The 17360-nt window shown below is 42.2% G+C and overlaps 1 protein-coding gene across 2 annotated transcripts in view; it reads right to left on the reverse strand.

The window, feature by feature from the left end:
• The window catches only part of gli2a (GLI family zinc finger 2a), a 75969-nt gene that overhangs the window by 20338 nt on the left and 38271 nt on the right, over positions 1–17360 (reverse strand). For both annotated transcript variants that reach the window (XM_020099731.2, XM_020099732.2), the window contains exons 3-5: positions 14222–14327; positions 4844–5049; positions 1357–1575 (exon numbers count right to left, since the gene is read on the reverse strand). In XM_020099731.2, coding sequence (XP_019955290.2) covers positions 1357–1575; positions 4844–5049; positions 14222–14327 — 531 coding nt within the window. The remainder of the gene's footprint in view (positions 1–1356; positions 1576–4843; positions 5050–14221; positions 14328–17360) is intronic.

Consider the following 17360-nt stretch of genomic DNA (forward strand, 5'->3'; position numbering starts at 1 on the left):
GGGAGTATTTGATTATCAGGCATCGAAATGGTGGACTTTCACGGACAGTTTTCCACTCTGTGCACTCACTACTCCCCATTCATAAGGGCTGAAGGTTTCTTGGATGCATTCAGCTGCTGAAATCAAATCCATTCCGGTGCCTGACCGTCATTTTGATAGAGGGCCGAGGTTCTAACTGGCAATCAAGAACAAGCTAGTCTGTGTGTGTCTGTGTGCAAACATATACACATTCCCTGAGCATTTGCCTGCCTATTTGCTTGGGTGTTAAAGCTTTTGTGTGCTCCTGTGTGGGTGTGTGTGTGGGTCAATGTTGAACTGCTTCATCCCTGACATTAAGTGGACAGTTCATGCTGCCCATGAGATTAATCCCTGCCTTAACAGCCTGACACAGGAACCGAGCAGAGACAAAGTTCCCAGGGTTACGCTCCTGTGCCTCATGCTGCCAAATTCTCTCCATGTTGCCCCTTTTACGGTTACTCGGAAATTTGTTTTGTAGGATGTTGCTCATAATAAGAGTGCAAACTCCACTGACATGAGGGAGTCTAAGGTAATGTGTTTTTACAAGCTCCTGCCTCAGGACTTTTAGTGTTTATGCACCCCAAACCCTCGACAAGCTGTGGCCCCCGCAGTACATTTAATTCCAAAATGCTCTACTAGCTTTGATGTGGGAAACTCTATCACGGAAAAGCCTCAAGAAGAAGAATAAGACGATGGTATCAACATGCCTGGTGCTGAGAACAAAGGGAAAGATACAGTAGCTGTTAAACTTGGCTGCTACTCTTCTGCCTGACTAACACATGTGCTCCAGTGTTGCTGAGATGGAAGTCTGCTAATGCTTTTGACTTTAAAATGTATTACAGACATATTATATTGGTATTTCAAATTTTTATGGGTTTTAAAATATATGCGTTGGCTAATCTTAGGCTAACAAATGTCTTGAACCCCCCTCTCTTTTTTATTTGCAAAGAGCGATGCACAAATCATCCCTCAGGTAGAGCAGGCTTCTCACTTTTAACAGCTCCACTTAAAATGACAAACATGAGTATAAGAAAAACATATCAGCTCTAACTATTTAACATTAAACCCATTGACTTGCTCAAAGGCTAGACTACAACTCTCCATCCAAAGACAGTTTATTAGAAAATCATACTGATCGTTTCTTGTTTCAGGAGTTGGGATCTCCCAGTGAAACCCAAACAGAATTCAAGTTTACAGGAGTCAGATAAAATAAGAATGGATACAGGATTCAGATTTGATAGAGTCATCAAAATCCATCCCTAGAGTCTAATAAGCTCCTGGGCTACTGCATAGATATTGTAATTCTAATGAGCAGTTATGCTAGAAACTTCTCCTTACCATCCATGGGGCTGATGTAATCGGGCAGATGAGTAGCGGCAGCGGCTGCTGCTGCTGCAGCTGCGGCGGCTGCTGCAGCACCACTCTGCATCAGCAGGTCGCCGTACGGGCTTCGCTGACTGGCACTGGCCATCAGGTGGTAGTACTCGGTGGGGTTGGCCCCCGGTGGAGGAGGGGGGAGACTAAACAGAGCACGCTCCTTCAAGTGTTCGTGGGTCACTGGTGCAGAAAAGAGGAGACAAGGGAGAACAGGTTAACTTTTTCTTCTTGAAATAAACTCCAAACCAATCAGGTGATTCTATAAACACCCCACCCCCTTCCCTGAAGTGATGCAAAACACATTTTGACAGAGGCAGCGAAAGATATATTTTAATTTTATTTTCCTCTGCAGAAGTCATATATTCACAGACATCATTTGCTCCTTGACAGATTGATAACAACGAAGAGAAGACCAGAACAGTTACAGTAAGACTTAACAGAGGAGAGGAGTGCCCTGCTTTTACAGATTTGAAGATTTGTGCTTGCTTGCATGCCCCAGGGCACGAGGCTCGTGATAAAAATGTCTGATGTCTTTGAGGCTCTCTGGGTTGTGGGAAAATATCTCTGGGGAGTAAAGGAAGCAGAGGGAGCGAAGGAGCAGGGCAGAGGCAGCTACGGAGGGAAGAAATACCACATTCCTGCACTTCTTTGGTGTGTATACATTTTTTGACAGGCTGAAATCTTTCGCAAAGTGCAGGTGCGCACACGCATAATGCTGAGGAAGCCTTACATGCTATGTGTGTAAAGGTAACATTGATGTAAAATGTGTTAACACCTGCTCCCAGTGAAGCCACATTTAAAAGTGTCAGAAACTATAAGAGTGAGAGATGGATTGGTTTCCCTCTTTCCTACTTCTTACTGCACCCTGTCCCCCTTTCCCCCCATTTCCTGCTCTCTCCCCCTTCTTCCCCCAGTGGGTATGGGTGAGTGGAGGGGACAGGGGTGTGGGCTGATGGTGGTTTAACATGCATGGGAGTGGGGGGTTGGTTGGGCCAAGATGGATACTGGGGAAGCAAAACCACAGTCTCTCCCACCCTCTGCCCACACAGACTCATACACATAAGCTCACATTTAAACCAAAACCCTGGATCTATCAGAACCTATTAGGCCATGGCTGTGGTAACGGTGCACAGGCAGCGGGTTTGTGCTGCAGCAGCAGCGACCCAGGCATGCACCATGGTTTCTCCATGGCTGCCAGGTCAAGTTACCGCCACCGCAGAGTAGCATTTTGTGTCAGTGTCTTTTGTTGTGCATGAGTGTGACCTCCCTGATGAACACAGAGGGATTAATGGAAGCAGCTCTCCAACTGCTCCCAGGAAAACCCAACAAAAAAGTAACAGTGCCTGATGCAACACTCACTCATGGCAATTAATACATATAGTGTTAAATAAATAGCTTGCAGTTCAGCAATGCTCATAACAGAGACAATGATAACTTTATGTTTACCTATAATACCATGCTTACAGTTACCACGGTTCTAATATATATATATATATATATATATATGTTTTTGTAATTGGTTCATTAACCAAAGAAAATGACTAATTAAATATTTACATGTTAATTCCAATTTAATCTAAGGAAAACATGAATGTCTCATGGTAATCCATCTAATAATTACAAATGCCAATCTCATGGTGGCACTAGAGGAAAATTGGACAGTTCAACAATTAATCTACTCATTAGTTGTTGAGATTATCTGAACCAAAGGGTTTGAACAACTAACAAGTAACTAGTACTATGCTTCAGATAAAATTGCATGCTGCTTTGATGTGAGATGTCAGACATGGACTGTGTACACAAGTGTTACCACCCTGTGCAACAACAACTTCTGATTCTAGTTGGAGCTCCAGAGATGCTATAAGAATGTTTCATTTTAGTTAATCCCTAATTTAATTGAATTAATTATGCTGTATGTCAACAGAGCAAAGATCCAGGTGAACAAACAACAAATAGATCACATACTGAGCACCCAGGTATCGCTATCAGAGGTTTACACATTTTCCACAGACTTTATTTATGTTCTGCAGAGCTGCAGAGTGCCCTCCATTTGGTGCCATGCTTCGCTGCCACTTTATCAGTGACAGCATCTCTTCCTCATTGCTTCTCTTGAAAAGCTGGGAGCCATGACTTGACAGCAACGGGCGCTCTGTGATTTATTGGTTCCTGGTGCAGGCCAGTGGCTCCACTCTTCCCCCAACCTGTTTGCACAGGAGCAGCGAGGACGGGCCTATCATCGTGTGAACTCAATAGTCCAGGGACTCCACGTGTTTGGTATGTGCTAATTTCCTTTGTTGTCTCCTGCTCAAACATACATACGAATGTACAGCGAATTCTGCACATGCTAAATGAAAGTTGTGCCTTAGTACTTTGGGTGTGTGTGCTTGCACAGTGCTCTAGCCAAACAGACAGACTTGAACAGCAAACCCAAAACCTGCTCAGCTCTGATCTCCACTGCTTAATGTTAACTGACCAAAGCAGCTGCAAAATGTAAAATACTGTGAAGATTTTCCACCGTTTATTCCTGCATACATCATAAAAGTTTTTCCATCTTGAAAATGCATGAAAGTGTTGGAAAGTTATGTGAATGTGTGTGCCTGCACATTTTTAGTAATTCACATGTCAAGCCCCTTCTGCATATATAAATAAGTGAAGGTAGCATGTGAGAAGTACGTGTGTATCTTCTCATAGTCTGTTCCACAGTTCACCACAGGCAAGTCCAGTAAATGTTAGTTTATGTTTGTACTGGTGTGAGTATTTGTACAATCTTCAGGAAAAAATGTGTTATTAACATAACCAAAATGTTCTTAATTATATATTCAATATTTCAGCCAAGTTCATGTGTTATTACCAGAGGGGGAATATACTGAACACTATGTGTATTAAACAAGGATCAAAGACCTGCTACAACCTTTATAGTTTGGATTAATGGAAATAGTAACGTATTACAGCTGTGGAGCAGCTAATAGCTTAAGAGGCAGGAACTCAAGGACACTGTCTGGTGGAGTCAAAAATTGGGAGAATTAATACAGCCTATTGGGATGTGAAAATGCATTTCTATTTTGGGGGGAAATAAGGAATTTGCAGCTGCAGTTTAACTCTATAAAGTGTTTGTGACAGGCAGAGTAATTTTAATGTATAATAAATGTACGGCTCAAACACTAACATTTAAGCTAACATTAAACTCCATGTGATTTCAAGTGACACTTGGACACAGATTTGTTATATTACCACTCTACAATGTATTTTTATGTGCATCATGGCAAACAACATCAGGACTGTTTCTGTCTCTCAGTTAAATTGGACTGCAGTGATGGGTCCATTAGTCAATGACCGATGGATTCGAGTTTCTCTTTGCTGTTGTATGAGTAACATCAAATTTGTAGGTATCAAGCCATTGGTAACATCTGAGACATTCTACAACGTCAGTGTGTGATATAAATCTCACCTTCAGCAGGGCTCAGTCCTCGGGCAGCTGAGATCATGGACAGGGTGGGGCTACCGTGTACTGAGCGCAGGTAGTGCTCCATGTGGGGGCTGATGTACGGATGTGGTGGGCTGAACGGCGATTCACCTGTCCCGGCTGCTGCGTGGGGTGATAGACGGATCAGGGAGATGTCTGAGATGACTGGACTGCCCGTCAGTCCTGGAGGTCTGTGGAGAGAGGAGTCAAAATCAGACATATTTGGGTGAATGATACAAGGAAGTGGGTAGAGGGCTGAAAACACAAGATGGAGGAAAAACTTAAAAAATCTGGGTGGTGTTTGGGGTTTGGAGACAGCCTGTCTTGATTTGATTACATGTATTACTTGTATAGTTATTATTGTGAGTGATCTTCATTGATCTGTTGGTAGACAAGCCTTCACTTCAAGTGTGCAATCTCAATTCACTTACACCCTTTCCCTTCCCCAGTCCCACGTCTAATACATAATTATCCTCCTTTTGTTCACCTTGTTCTAATAACCCCTAGAGCTACACAAGTCCAGACGACGGCTATAAGAAAGCATACTCTCTATCTGTTTGAGCAGATAAAACTACAGGGTCTCTCACATCAGGTATTACATTATGTATAATAAGAAGGTGCAACTTGATGCTCAAAACTTTAAGTGCCCTGTGGCCCTGTAAGTGAAACAAAAAAGAGTCTCGTCCCCTGGTCACTCCAGGCTATACAATAAATTTGTCATCTCTGGGAGGTAATTACCGGCTCTGCTTGCAAAAACACAGACAGGTGAGTGTTGTATTTCTCAAAAGGCCAGAGGGCCTGAAGTCTTGATAAAAACGACTGCTGGTCACTGGCAGTGGCACAGCTCTTTGAAGGGGCACTAGTGTCGACCTGGTGTGCTTTAGATGTGATAAGCGGCCTGTTGTTCCTGTAGTGTCTGGTAAGGACACTCGAAATTCACCCGTCGCAAGGGCAACGAAGAAGGAGAAATTATGAAAAGGCTGAATGACAGAGTGTGGTTACACTGCTGTTTTAACGGTAGCTCATAAATTGTCAACTGAGACTTTTGCGGGGTTTCAAATTTACGTGGACTTTTAGTTGAAACTGTGCTCTGCTTGAACCTGGCTGTCAAGTTAACTTGACCCCACAGAAAATAGCATCAAACCCACAACAGTGAAGAAAAGTAAAGAATGATCCTGAAACTTCATTATGAGATACATTTATGATGTTGGTGGAAATACTACTAAGCAGCCTACAGCTGATTAACATGGAGCATATAAGTTATTTTCTCAAACTATGGTATGTTTATTCTAAAACACTATTTATCTTACTAATTGAAATCCTTTTCAAGTCCTGATAGCCATTAATAAATAAAGTCAGTTATTTATTTTTGACAGATTGAATTGATTGGCCAATGTACCTGTATGACACTAACCAACCTGCCTGCCAAAAACGCAGTGCTCAAGCTCTAACTGTGCATGACCAGGGTGTTCACAAGCCAGAGAGACAGACACTGCTGAAGCGGAGGACGATACTTAGAAGTTAGTGAGCAGGGTGCACAAAGGTTGTCTCCTCACAGTTGTCAGGCTATGTGCATTCATGTGTTTTTTCGGGGTGTGGCTTTGATGAGAGGGCCGATGGGGGGATTACCAGGACTAACTTTAATGATGCTGGATTACTTGGATATGGCGGCAAGTCATCAAAGCAGACTTAAGTTTACTTTGACATACAACACGTCTTTTATTCTCTGTGATCATATGTAAGTATTGTAGACATTAATTGTCAGTCATTCTTTCAAAAGACAGAACGGAGGAGGCAGGGTTGGGGGAATAAACCTTGATAATGACCAGACTAATGAGTCACTCTACTCCCGCCTGTGGTGGAGGACTGACTCACACAATGAGCAAGGATAACAAATTGTCAAAATGTTGGTTTGAAATGATGTAAAATATAAAATGGTGGTGGGCCGTTTTGATCCTCCCTTAACATTTATTTATACTTCCTTTACATTTTAAAAATGAGAAAGAGACTTCATGCTAGCCCTGTTGAAATATTGCACACTAGTTACTTTGAGTTAGTAACCTTATCTATTAAGTTTGCTTCACTTCAATCTATTTCAAAATGGGGAGAAAGTCCTTTGTAGAAAAAATTACCACAGTGACACTCGCACACAATGCAATGTAATTAAAATATGAGAATAGCCATCTTTACGAGTCCCTGAGAGTAAGCGCTGTTTAAGCTGCCGCTGTGAACAAATGAGTGTTTATATGTGTGGTTTTGATTCTTGGCAGCATCAACTGCATGCTGGGTACTCAGCATGTGTGTGTGTGTGTGTGTGTGTGTGTGTGTGTGTGAAAGAAAAGGGTGTAAGAAATGGAATCCACATTACACATAGATTGTCATCATTCAGGAGAAGCTTAATCTCAGGGTAGGCAATCTATTTGAGAGGAATTTTTTGAAATCCACTTTTCATTCTGACAGCAACGAATAACTGAAATACTCTGACAACAAAAAGAAAAAATAACTCATCTGTGGAGGCTGTGGGGCTGTAAAAGCTCATTCAATTATTGTATTCCTCCCGGATGAAATCGTTTGCCTCCCAGCTTTTTGTCTACTTGGCCATTCTTCTACAGGCAGCATTCCAGTAGGTTATCTTTGGCAGAATACAGTAAACCAGTTGCATTATTCCGGAAAAATATCTTTCAGTTATGAACAAAATAATTTTTTGTTTTTGTTTTCGGGTTAATTTAGTTAGCCATGGTGTTAGCCTCCAGTGGTCTTTTGGATGCGTGGCTTTAGAGGGAAGCCTGAAGGAAAGGGCTTGGATTTATTTAGGTACATAACCTTTACTATACTCATCATCATCCAATGGTGATACTGTTTTAGGGATGAAATCATTTGACTCTGAAGATATGAGTGTGACTGGTCCAGGTTGTCCGTGCTTGGCAGGACCTCTGCATCCTATCCTCCCTTCAGTTTCCTCTCTCAGACTCTCTTTCGCTGTCTGTGAGCGGACGCCAACCTGCAACCGGCTCAGTCCTGCCCAGCTCAGCCTGAGCCAACCAACCCAGAGCACCGTCCCTCGCTCCATTTCCAGTAAGTGCCTGCAGACTGCTGGCCTTGTCTGTGGGCCAATTTTCTGCCGTAAGGCCCACTCTTCCCCTACAAACAACCATAAAGAGCCCTCTGTTCTGGGCAGGAGGGGAGAAGTGAGAAGAAACAGACGCTCCATACAAAAAAACACGCTTCCCTTGGTCCCCCTCTAAGCAGCATACAGAGAGCTTGGCAGTGCCTCCTTAGATTAGTGCTTGGGTGCTTCATTGAAGGACTACCTGGGTAAACTGGCACTGGTGCTGGCTCTCTTCCTTATCACACTGGGTGAATCAAAGCTGCACACTGGGATTCCCAGCATTTAGCTAAATCCTAAAATTTGGATGCCATTTAATCTAATAAATTTCATATTTAGTTAGAATATTATAAGAAACACCTGCCTGGAATCTTTTTGGCATGTTTCATCATGACCTTCATCTAGGATGAACTCACCATTAATAATGGGTACCAGATTTTATTTACAATTAATTCAATAATGTGCAGTACAAATATTTTGTATAGCCATAAAAATTTAGTTTTTTAAAGGATGAGGCAATGAGCGACCCAGATGGGTCAGTCCATCTACTTTCCAGTTTCCTCACCCTGTCTGTTGCTTATCGTTGCGAAATGAACCGTAAATCAAACAGTCACTAACATAGTTTAAATTGTAAAAGCAAAATAAATCAGCCCACATTTTTTTTCTGCAAACATCACTCAAACAGAGGAAATGCATTTATTGAGGACTATTTTAAGCAGAGGATTGAGACACATTGGGATTATGTGTAAAAGGCAGTGCTTCGATGAGGTTCATTGCATTCTTTGGGACAACATTGGACCACAGGATACAGCTTTTGCTACATCGGTCATACATACATGACTGATGTTTTGTGATGAGAAAATCTAAGCAGCACTTTATTGCATTACACGCTCAGTGTGTTTCACAGTTACTAACTTAATCGAAAATACGATCCAAAAATTGCTTTGAAAACGAAATGAATGGATGTTCAGTATCAGCAACACGCCCCTGCTCCTTGCTCCACCTACCCAAACAATCTTGCATATTTTACTTTAAACCTAAATCCATCAACAATAGTTATTTGTTTTTGGGCCGGTAGCAAACCAACATGTCGACACACACTGCTCAAACTGCAGTATATCACTCAAACGACCACAAGTGTAGATGAGGCCTTGATCGTAAGCTGAAATTTACTGCTGTTGCCTGTCGGGAGAGACGGCAAATAATAGTCCTGTCTGACTGTTAGCATTATTGAGGCCTTGTTGATCCTCCCTCTTTCTGACAAGATGTTACTTGAAGTCTGTATGTTCTGTCATATAGGTTGAACAGGAATCTCTTCACGGCCTTCAGAGCCCCGGGAGAATCCTGTCTCTTAATCTGAAACTGCCATTTCAAGAAATCATACCTGAGCACTATGGGTGGCTACCCTGTTGGAAACATAAGAAATGGGGGGAAAAGTTTCGGGATGATGAGAAGTGGAGGCAGTAAGAAGGCTAAGCAGCCAACGTGAGTCAGTGGATGACATGCTTTCAACAAGGTAATTGCTATTTGCCTCTGTGTTCTGTACTGTGTGATTACATGCTCCCTGTTGTTCCATTGTTAAAACTCTTCTGTGAGAAAAAGTGATCTGGACATGGTGCAGCTTGTTGAGAATATGAGTAAGCCTATGAGTAAGTGCATACCACAGTGCACGTACATTGGACTGCTCACAGGGGCAGATTACACCTTTGATAATTAGTGAGTTGAAGAAAAATGTAATGTTGAACATTTTCCAAGTTTACAACACCATTATCACAACCATGATAAAAACAGTTTTTGGAGGAAGTTACCCTTGCAAAGTATCCAAGCCTTTCTGTGATGTCGGGTAGCTTTGTAATTTTTGCTTTTCAAACACAAATTTGCAAACCTAAGCATCTTATCATCATAAACTGACGTAAAGAGATTGTTGGGGTGATTTAATTTGGGGGTTCAACAAAATCTTTCGTAACATCAGAATTTGCAGGCTACGCCCTAAATTGTAAGCCATTTTCCAATACCAGCATTCCGACAAGCATGCACATTTCAATGACCAGCCAGATGTGCAGGGTTAAAAGGTGAAAAGAGACGTTAACTCTACGTATTGTTATCTCCATTTGAACGATTACAACATCTTGGCCCACATGACAGCAGGCTTTTAAACTCACTACACTCATAAACAGCTATAAATACTTCTGCCGTTAGACATCTGTGTGGAGTGAACTAGTTTGTTTCAAATACACCCCTCTGCCTTAAAAGATAAAATATTTTTGTCTCAATACAAATCACGACTTCTGAAAAGTCAGTGCTACATGATTCTGCCCAAGTAACCTGTTTTCAAGGTAGGGCGAAAAAGCCACACTCCTACTTCCAGTTCCATTTATGTCTCCCTGCCTCCCTGCCCTCCTAGCTGACCAAGAAGTTAGTATTTGCCTCGCTGGCATTTTCCCTATTGGCTCAGGGTGGGATGAATTATGATGTGACACACTCCCTTCTGTACTTCTGGGCAGCCAAGGCGATCAAGATAAATCACCACACTGCCCCACAGGGGACATGCTAAGATCCTGCTGTAGTTGTTTTTGGGGCCCTGATCAGGATGCTGAGGATTTAGACACAACTTGATACTGTAGTCTCTGTGAAGCAAGGACTGTGTACAAGGGAGGGGCTCAGTAGAACTATGTCAGACGATGGGATAATATACTTAAATGAGATGGGATTATACACAGTGTAATTATCCATTATTCAGCTCCACTGCTGTCACATACCATTTAGTCTTTTTTTGAGTGCAAGGAAATTATGTTGAGGCCGTGCAATAAAGCGTGAACATTTCAGGCTATTGACTTGAAACATCACAGTCTTGTTGATTAATAGGTCCCTTGTCTTTTCAGCAGCACATTCCTGGCCGTTCTTCGGTGGAGCGTCTAAAATTCAAACATTAGCCGTGACGATGAGCTGGGGCCAGAGCCAACGAACAACAAAGTACGATAACAACATGTCTGTCAAAACCACTGGCAGCCAGTCTGCAAATTTCGCCCCATCCCCTCACCACCCCAACCTCCCACCCTCCTCCTGTCTCCCCACCCATGTTAACCAAACCAAAACAATGAAAGGAAAAAAACAACATCAACCCAAATGGCTGATCTGTAAACTGTATTTAATCAACACATTCCGTGCTGTGGGGCTGCGGCCTTTGAACAGGCCCGACTGCCTGGCGAGTGGGACCACATCTGTTTGTGTACTGGGGCGGTGTAGGCCACAGCTCTGCCACACAAAAACCTTGGGCATATTTCAACTTTTCAGTGCTGCAATTTGCCCCCCAACTGCTTACCAAAAAGCATAAATACAGGCTGTGGAATGAGCGGGGGATCTGTTATTCTCATCCGTTGCGTTTGTCGTTGAGGTTCTGGGAACGGAAGGCTAGATTTTGGATACTAATTACCCGGTCAAACACGTTGGCACGGTGGCTGGCTTTCCTGGCTTGTGGCTTCGCACAGAGGATGCCCGACTCCACAATATGCAGCAGTGTATAAGTGCTGTCTGTGTGTCTAAGTTCTCCTGTCATCTCATGAGAGGCTCTTCCTAATGCATTCCAGAGACTGTTCGGATATGGCATGTTTTTTTCTCTGGTATGCTAAGTTCGTGAAAAGCAGGGAGACCACAGCCGGAAAACTGCTACTTTTAAATCCTGGATCAAGCATTAGGAAATGTGCTGAAAGATGCATTTGCGAAAAATGCTTGATCTTCCGACACTGCTACCTTTGGTTACACTGGAAAATACTCTCTGACAAACCTGTGTGTGTCACAGCTTTTAAATAGAGGAAGATTTAAGGGTCTCAGGTTGTACTTGTTGGATTATCTTAAAAGTGACTGAATATAACCCCAGGAAAAACAACAACTAAAGCTTTTGGTTTCAAACATGATGAAACAACTTGTCAAGTTTCAAGCACACTGGATCCTTAACTGTTCCAATATTATCTGACAGCTTATGAAACCCTTCTTTTCTCGACAACTGGGCATGTGGCAAAAGAGGCAAGAGGCAAGCCAGGATTAGCACTTTTCTCTCAGGCTACATATTAGCTTTTAAGTGTATCACTTTCCCAACATACTCACCTGATAGCCACACAACTTGTGGGCTCATAGGAAACTCTAAGGTTGTGGGGTAAGACACACACATTTGCTTCCTGATTCGATCTTATCAGTTACGACACAAGTACTTACTTAGTACTGTAACAGTCCCACTTTATTGTCTGTCCAAGAAAAGAATAAAATGCTTACATTTTCATTTTAAAATTTTTAAAACTAAGGCTGGGTGATCAATATCACGATTATTTCAAACCTTTACCTTGATTACAATTAATGAATGATTATTTTATCGATACATTTTTGGTTAATAGCCCAGTCCTAAAATGTTTTACTCTTCAGATATTGTCTAATTCCACAAACTAGCAGCAACCAACCTTTAGTTTTCTGTTTAATTAAAAGGTCTCTAGTGGTGAGAAAATGAGAAGATTGTATGAAAATGACCCGAGTACCCAAGGTTGTTCTTAGACTCAAAACTACTTTATGATGAATATAAACTGAGACACACAATCTATTAGTTTGTTTCCTTACACTGTAAACCAGGGAGCGCAGTGGGAAATAAAGCAGCTATGACAGAGTGACCGCCAGCCCTATTTATATTTCACTAACACTGATGATGGAGCGCTCACCATTATATTGTGTGTTAACATATGGAGTTAACACAGTCTTACTAACAAAAAGTGGAACCCTGACGTGCAGTGACCAGCTATGGACTAAGAGCTGCCACCAAGCCCCCTGCGCTGACACCCTGCTCCATTCCACTGCAACAACGCACAGTAATTAGTTGAATTTGGTGCGGGTTGTGGAAAAGACAGCAAGATCAAGGCCTTGATGAATTAGTGGGAGCACTCTGTCAGAGTCACATCACATTTATCAAAACAAACTGGGTGCACAGCCCACCGCTGCAGCCCACTCCACCCCGCACCCCTTTCCGTGCTCTGCGGGTGATGAATAGCTCTGCCTACACTGTGTATCACCTGATCTTGCTGAATTTATATGTAACAGCGCAGTTCTCACGAAACCTCTATTGATCTTACTCCTGCAGGGTTCCCTTCCTGGATTTGAATATTTCAGATAAGCACAGGAAGGCCTGTAATGTTAAGAAGGCCAGACTTTTATGGTAATGCCACAGAAAACAAATTAGTGTGTCTTTTTAGGTCACATTGTAATAGAAGCTGCAAGACCAAGCACTACCAACCTATTTATGCAAACAAGTATGTTATGACTTTTAATGTCGTTTTTTTACAAATGAAAAATGTATAAATCTGACTTTTTATACTTCAATAGCCAGGAATAATGTTTCGTTTTTTTTACAATAAAATTGCCAACAGTGTCTGTATCTTCTAACATCTTTCACTACATTTCCTCTCAGCAGAGCTGTTGGCAGAGTTCCTCAGTTTTGGGTGATGCCGGCAGCAGAGAGCTCTCCAAGTCCCGAAGCATTAAATGTAAGGAGAGGATCTGGAGGAGGAAATGTTAACGGTCTGTTGTACTGGTGCTAACGTGGCTTGTCTCTCTTCATCTCCGTCTCCTTCTCGCTCTGTGTATCTTATCTGGCTTTGAAGTATTTGAACTAGGTTTTCTTGCTGAGACTGGAATACTCAAACTGACAGTGAAACACAAAGAAGTCCCCAGAGAGAAAAAGCTATACAAACAACTAGTAAAAATAAAAACGTAAATGGTGTTGCTTAGTTTCAAAGGTGCAGTGTGTAAGATTTAGGTGAAATGGATCTATTGGCAGAAACTGAATATAACAAAATTCTAGTGATGTTTTCACTAGTGTGTTTCATTTAAATTGTACGAATTGTTGTTTTTCGATTTAAACACTTTATATTTACATCAGGGGCGGGTCCTCTCTATGGAGGGTTAGGGGGTTAGGGTTAGTAAAAAACAGTAGCCCAGACTGGACAAACTAAACATCTTTTGAGGTTTTATGACAACTGAAGGCTATCACAGTGGGAGGGGAGGGGGAGGGGAGGGGGAGGTGAGGGGTATTCAGCTGCAACATGCAACTTCTACACTAGATGTCTTTGTAATGGAGCTACATGATGCTGTGCTACATCGTATTCAGTGAAAATGTTCTATTTGTATGTGTTTGCTATCTTTAGAACTTGAAGAATTTGGGATCACTAGTAGAATATAAAACAAAGTTCTGTGGATCCGAATATTGAAATGGTACTTACCCATGCATAGCATGAAGTGGGTGTGGCTCATAATGGTACCGCCCCTCGTGGTGTCTCATGTCGATTGGGATTGGTGCATGAAACGAGGGAAAGAGGTGGTGGGCACCTGTGAGCGAGAAGAAGAGAGAAATTAAATACAGAGAAACAAACAAAAGCAGTGAATGTTTGTGGCGGCACATTTCTTAAAGCTGAGGGGAGGATGGAGATAATGCAGAACCACACGGGAAAAAGTCAGAAATACAGGTTACGCATAAAACGCAGTATGAGATGCAACTGTACCGTTTTACAGTTCCTCTAATGCATCAGTAATTGAAACCTTCCAGACTGTCTGTGGCTTTTGCCCCGAGAATGTTCATTAATAGCCGTCTCTATCCAATGAGACCAAAGCAGGTTTTACACAACAATGAATGTGTTTTTATGTGTCAGACAAAGAATGCACAACTCCACCATTTCCTGTCATAAATGGTCTGGAGGCTTGAGGGAAGTCTCATTAGAACAACACAGCCGATCTCCATTAATTGCTGTCATTACAACAACTGAGCAGGAGTGTGTGTGTGTGTGTGTGGGGGGGGCGGGGGTGTAATCATAGACAAAAGGCCTCTGAAGTTTCACATGTTTCATGCAGGAAACCAAAATCAGCAACCCTGAATGACTCTGAGTGTGTGTGTGTGTGAGAGAGAGTCTGTATTGTGGAGGGACATCAACGGAGCATATAGAGCAATTCAGCTCTACTGCGTTGATCGCTGGTCGCTATTAGGCTGTACATTGTCCGGGAGACCTGGGATGACCCGGGAGCCGCCTCTGAGTAGAGACCACTGAGGTTAAAGGTCAAAGTGAGAGCAGATCATTATCTCTATCTGAGACAGACGGTGACTGAGACCAGGTGAAGATGTGGTTATTTTTTCACATCAGTGTAATGCTAGTGTGGCATGAGAACATGTCGAGGTTGGTTAAAGGCTCAGTGTGTAAAAGTTTGTGACATCTTGTGGTGAAGTTGCATGTTGCAGCTGAATACCCCTCACCTCCCCCTCCAAACATGTAAGAGAACCTGTGGCAGCCTTCGGTTGTCATAAAAAATGTGTTTAGTTTGTCCAGTGCAAGCACATTCCATAGAACATTCACGTCAAGCAACTGGCAGTAACTCTTCACACTTACTGCTGTGGGTTCATGTTAAATGGTAAATGCTTTGTATTTACATAGCTCTTTTCCTGTTGTATCAACCACTCAAAGCACTTTACAGTACAAGCCACATTCACCCATTCAACTTTTTTCTATCCCACACAATTCAAACACTTTCTGTATGGCCATCAGGTGAAATTTGGGGTTCAGTATCTTGCCCAAAGGTCACTTCGGGATTCAAGCTGGAGAAGCTGGGGATTGAACTACCGACGCTCTAGTTGGTGGTTGACCTGCTCTAACTCCTGAGCCAGTAATATAATATATAATAAATGACATAAGAACAGTACAACAAGATGTAGGTGGTGAGTAGACACGATAAACATCTCTCTGAAATACAATATCACACAGCCTATATATAAAAACTAGGCTAAATATTCTTTCAATCTGCTTGCTAACATTTTTGTAAAGCGTTCAGTTGACATTTGCACTCACAGACCTTCCTGTTTGAGATGTGCCTCAGGGCGCCTCACTTGCTCAAACCAGCGCAGAGAAAACAAGGTGTAACAGGACTCTGTGCCTGTAGGCTATGACCGAACGCTGCATGTTGTTTCGGGTGATGCCAGTTACAAAGACATACATTACTGCTACTTAACCCTGATTGAGGCTTTTGTTATTGTGATTGAGGCAATCATCATAAGGCCGTAACATTTGTTCTTTGTTAATTCTGATGGGATTACACATGACTGGGAGAGGAGAGTTCCCCTGAAGGCAGCTGTGAACTGTGAACCATTTGACTGGTGTGGAGATTGTTTGAGATGAAGCATTAAGCCACTGGTTTCTTTCCCTTTAATAAATCAGTCTAGGTGCCCCTGGCATGACTGATGCAGGGCCCTCATGGCATTTGCTGAAATACCACAGATACAGTAAGAATGTTCAGAGTAAGAATTTTGTACAATTGGTTCATTCTAGTTATTATTAAGTAAAACCTTGCTGAAACGCTTCTGCTAATAACTATAACTAAATAACTAGCACCAGCATATAGAGCTAAAGGAGGGGTTAGAATTGAGATGGGACAACAAAAGAACTGGAGCCACAAAAACTTACTGTACCGTGGATAAAAAGTATAATGTTAGCTATAACTACTACACATTCCAGTGCATCAATACCTGTTTTAACAATATAACACAGTTTGAACACAAATTAAATGAATTGTATTATTTACAACAGAAAATGTGTTTGGAAAACAAAAGACACAAGAGTTTAAGATCTTTAGGGTTTGTTCATTCAAGTTTACTTCGTTCAATAACTAAGTGCAGTCCAGCTAGCTTCAGGAAAACAGAGTTAGGTGCCTTTAGGTCAAAAATCAAGTTGTATGAGGTGGGGCTTTAACAATCCTGCAACACAGGTGTACTCAAGTCATGGGAATGAAAGAGTGGGTGGTCTCCCTCTCAGGCAAAAGATATGATGATCTTAATCCAATTCCTCAGGGTAAGGAAGTGATCAGGTTCTGTGGTGGCTCTCCTTTGCCACCAGAATCCAAAATCTAATCCCAGAGAAAGTCAAAAGAACCCAGCCTGTATAAAAACAAGTAATCAAATCAATTCATTGTTATTTTTTCTAACCGTACAAAATCTCTCCTACGGAATATTTATCCCTCTATCTTATTTTTCTTTTCACAAATATTGAATTGATGAGCACACACACACACACACACACACACACACACACACACACACACACACACAAAAGAAAACTCTCTCTGTTAAATCAAAGTGAGTTGTAAAAATCCTTCTGGTGCCCCACACTCCTTATCTCCTCTTGTCTTTGAGCTCAGAAGGCCAAGGGCTTTGTGTTTCTATCAAGATCTATGCTTCTGGATCCCAGCCAGTGACCCTCCATCGCTTTTGTCTGCGAGACAGGCAGCCAATTCCGAGTCAACTTGTGTGTTACAAAGCCAAGAGAGGCACCCAGTGAATGAGTGCGAGAGAGTGAGAGCTGGGAAAAGCAGTTTGAGCTTTGT

This window comes from Paralichthys olivaceus, chromosome 10 (genome assembly GCF_024713975.1).
Source record: "Paralichthys olivaceus isolate ysfri-2021 chromosome 10, ASM2471397v2, whole genome shotgun sequence".
Lineage (NCBI taxonomy): Eukaryota > Metazoa > Chordata > Actinopteri > Pleuronectiformes > Paralichthyidae > Paralichthys > Paralichthys olivaceus.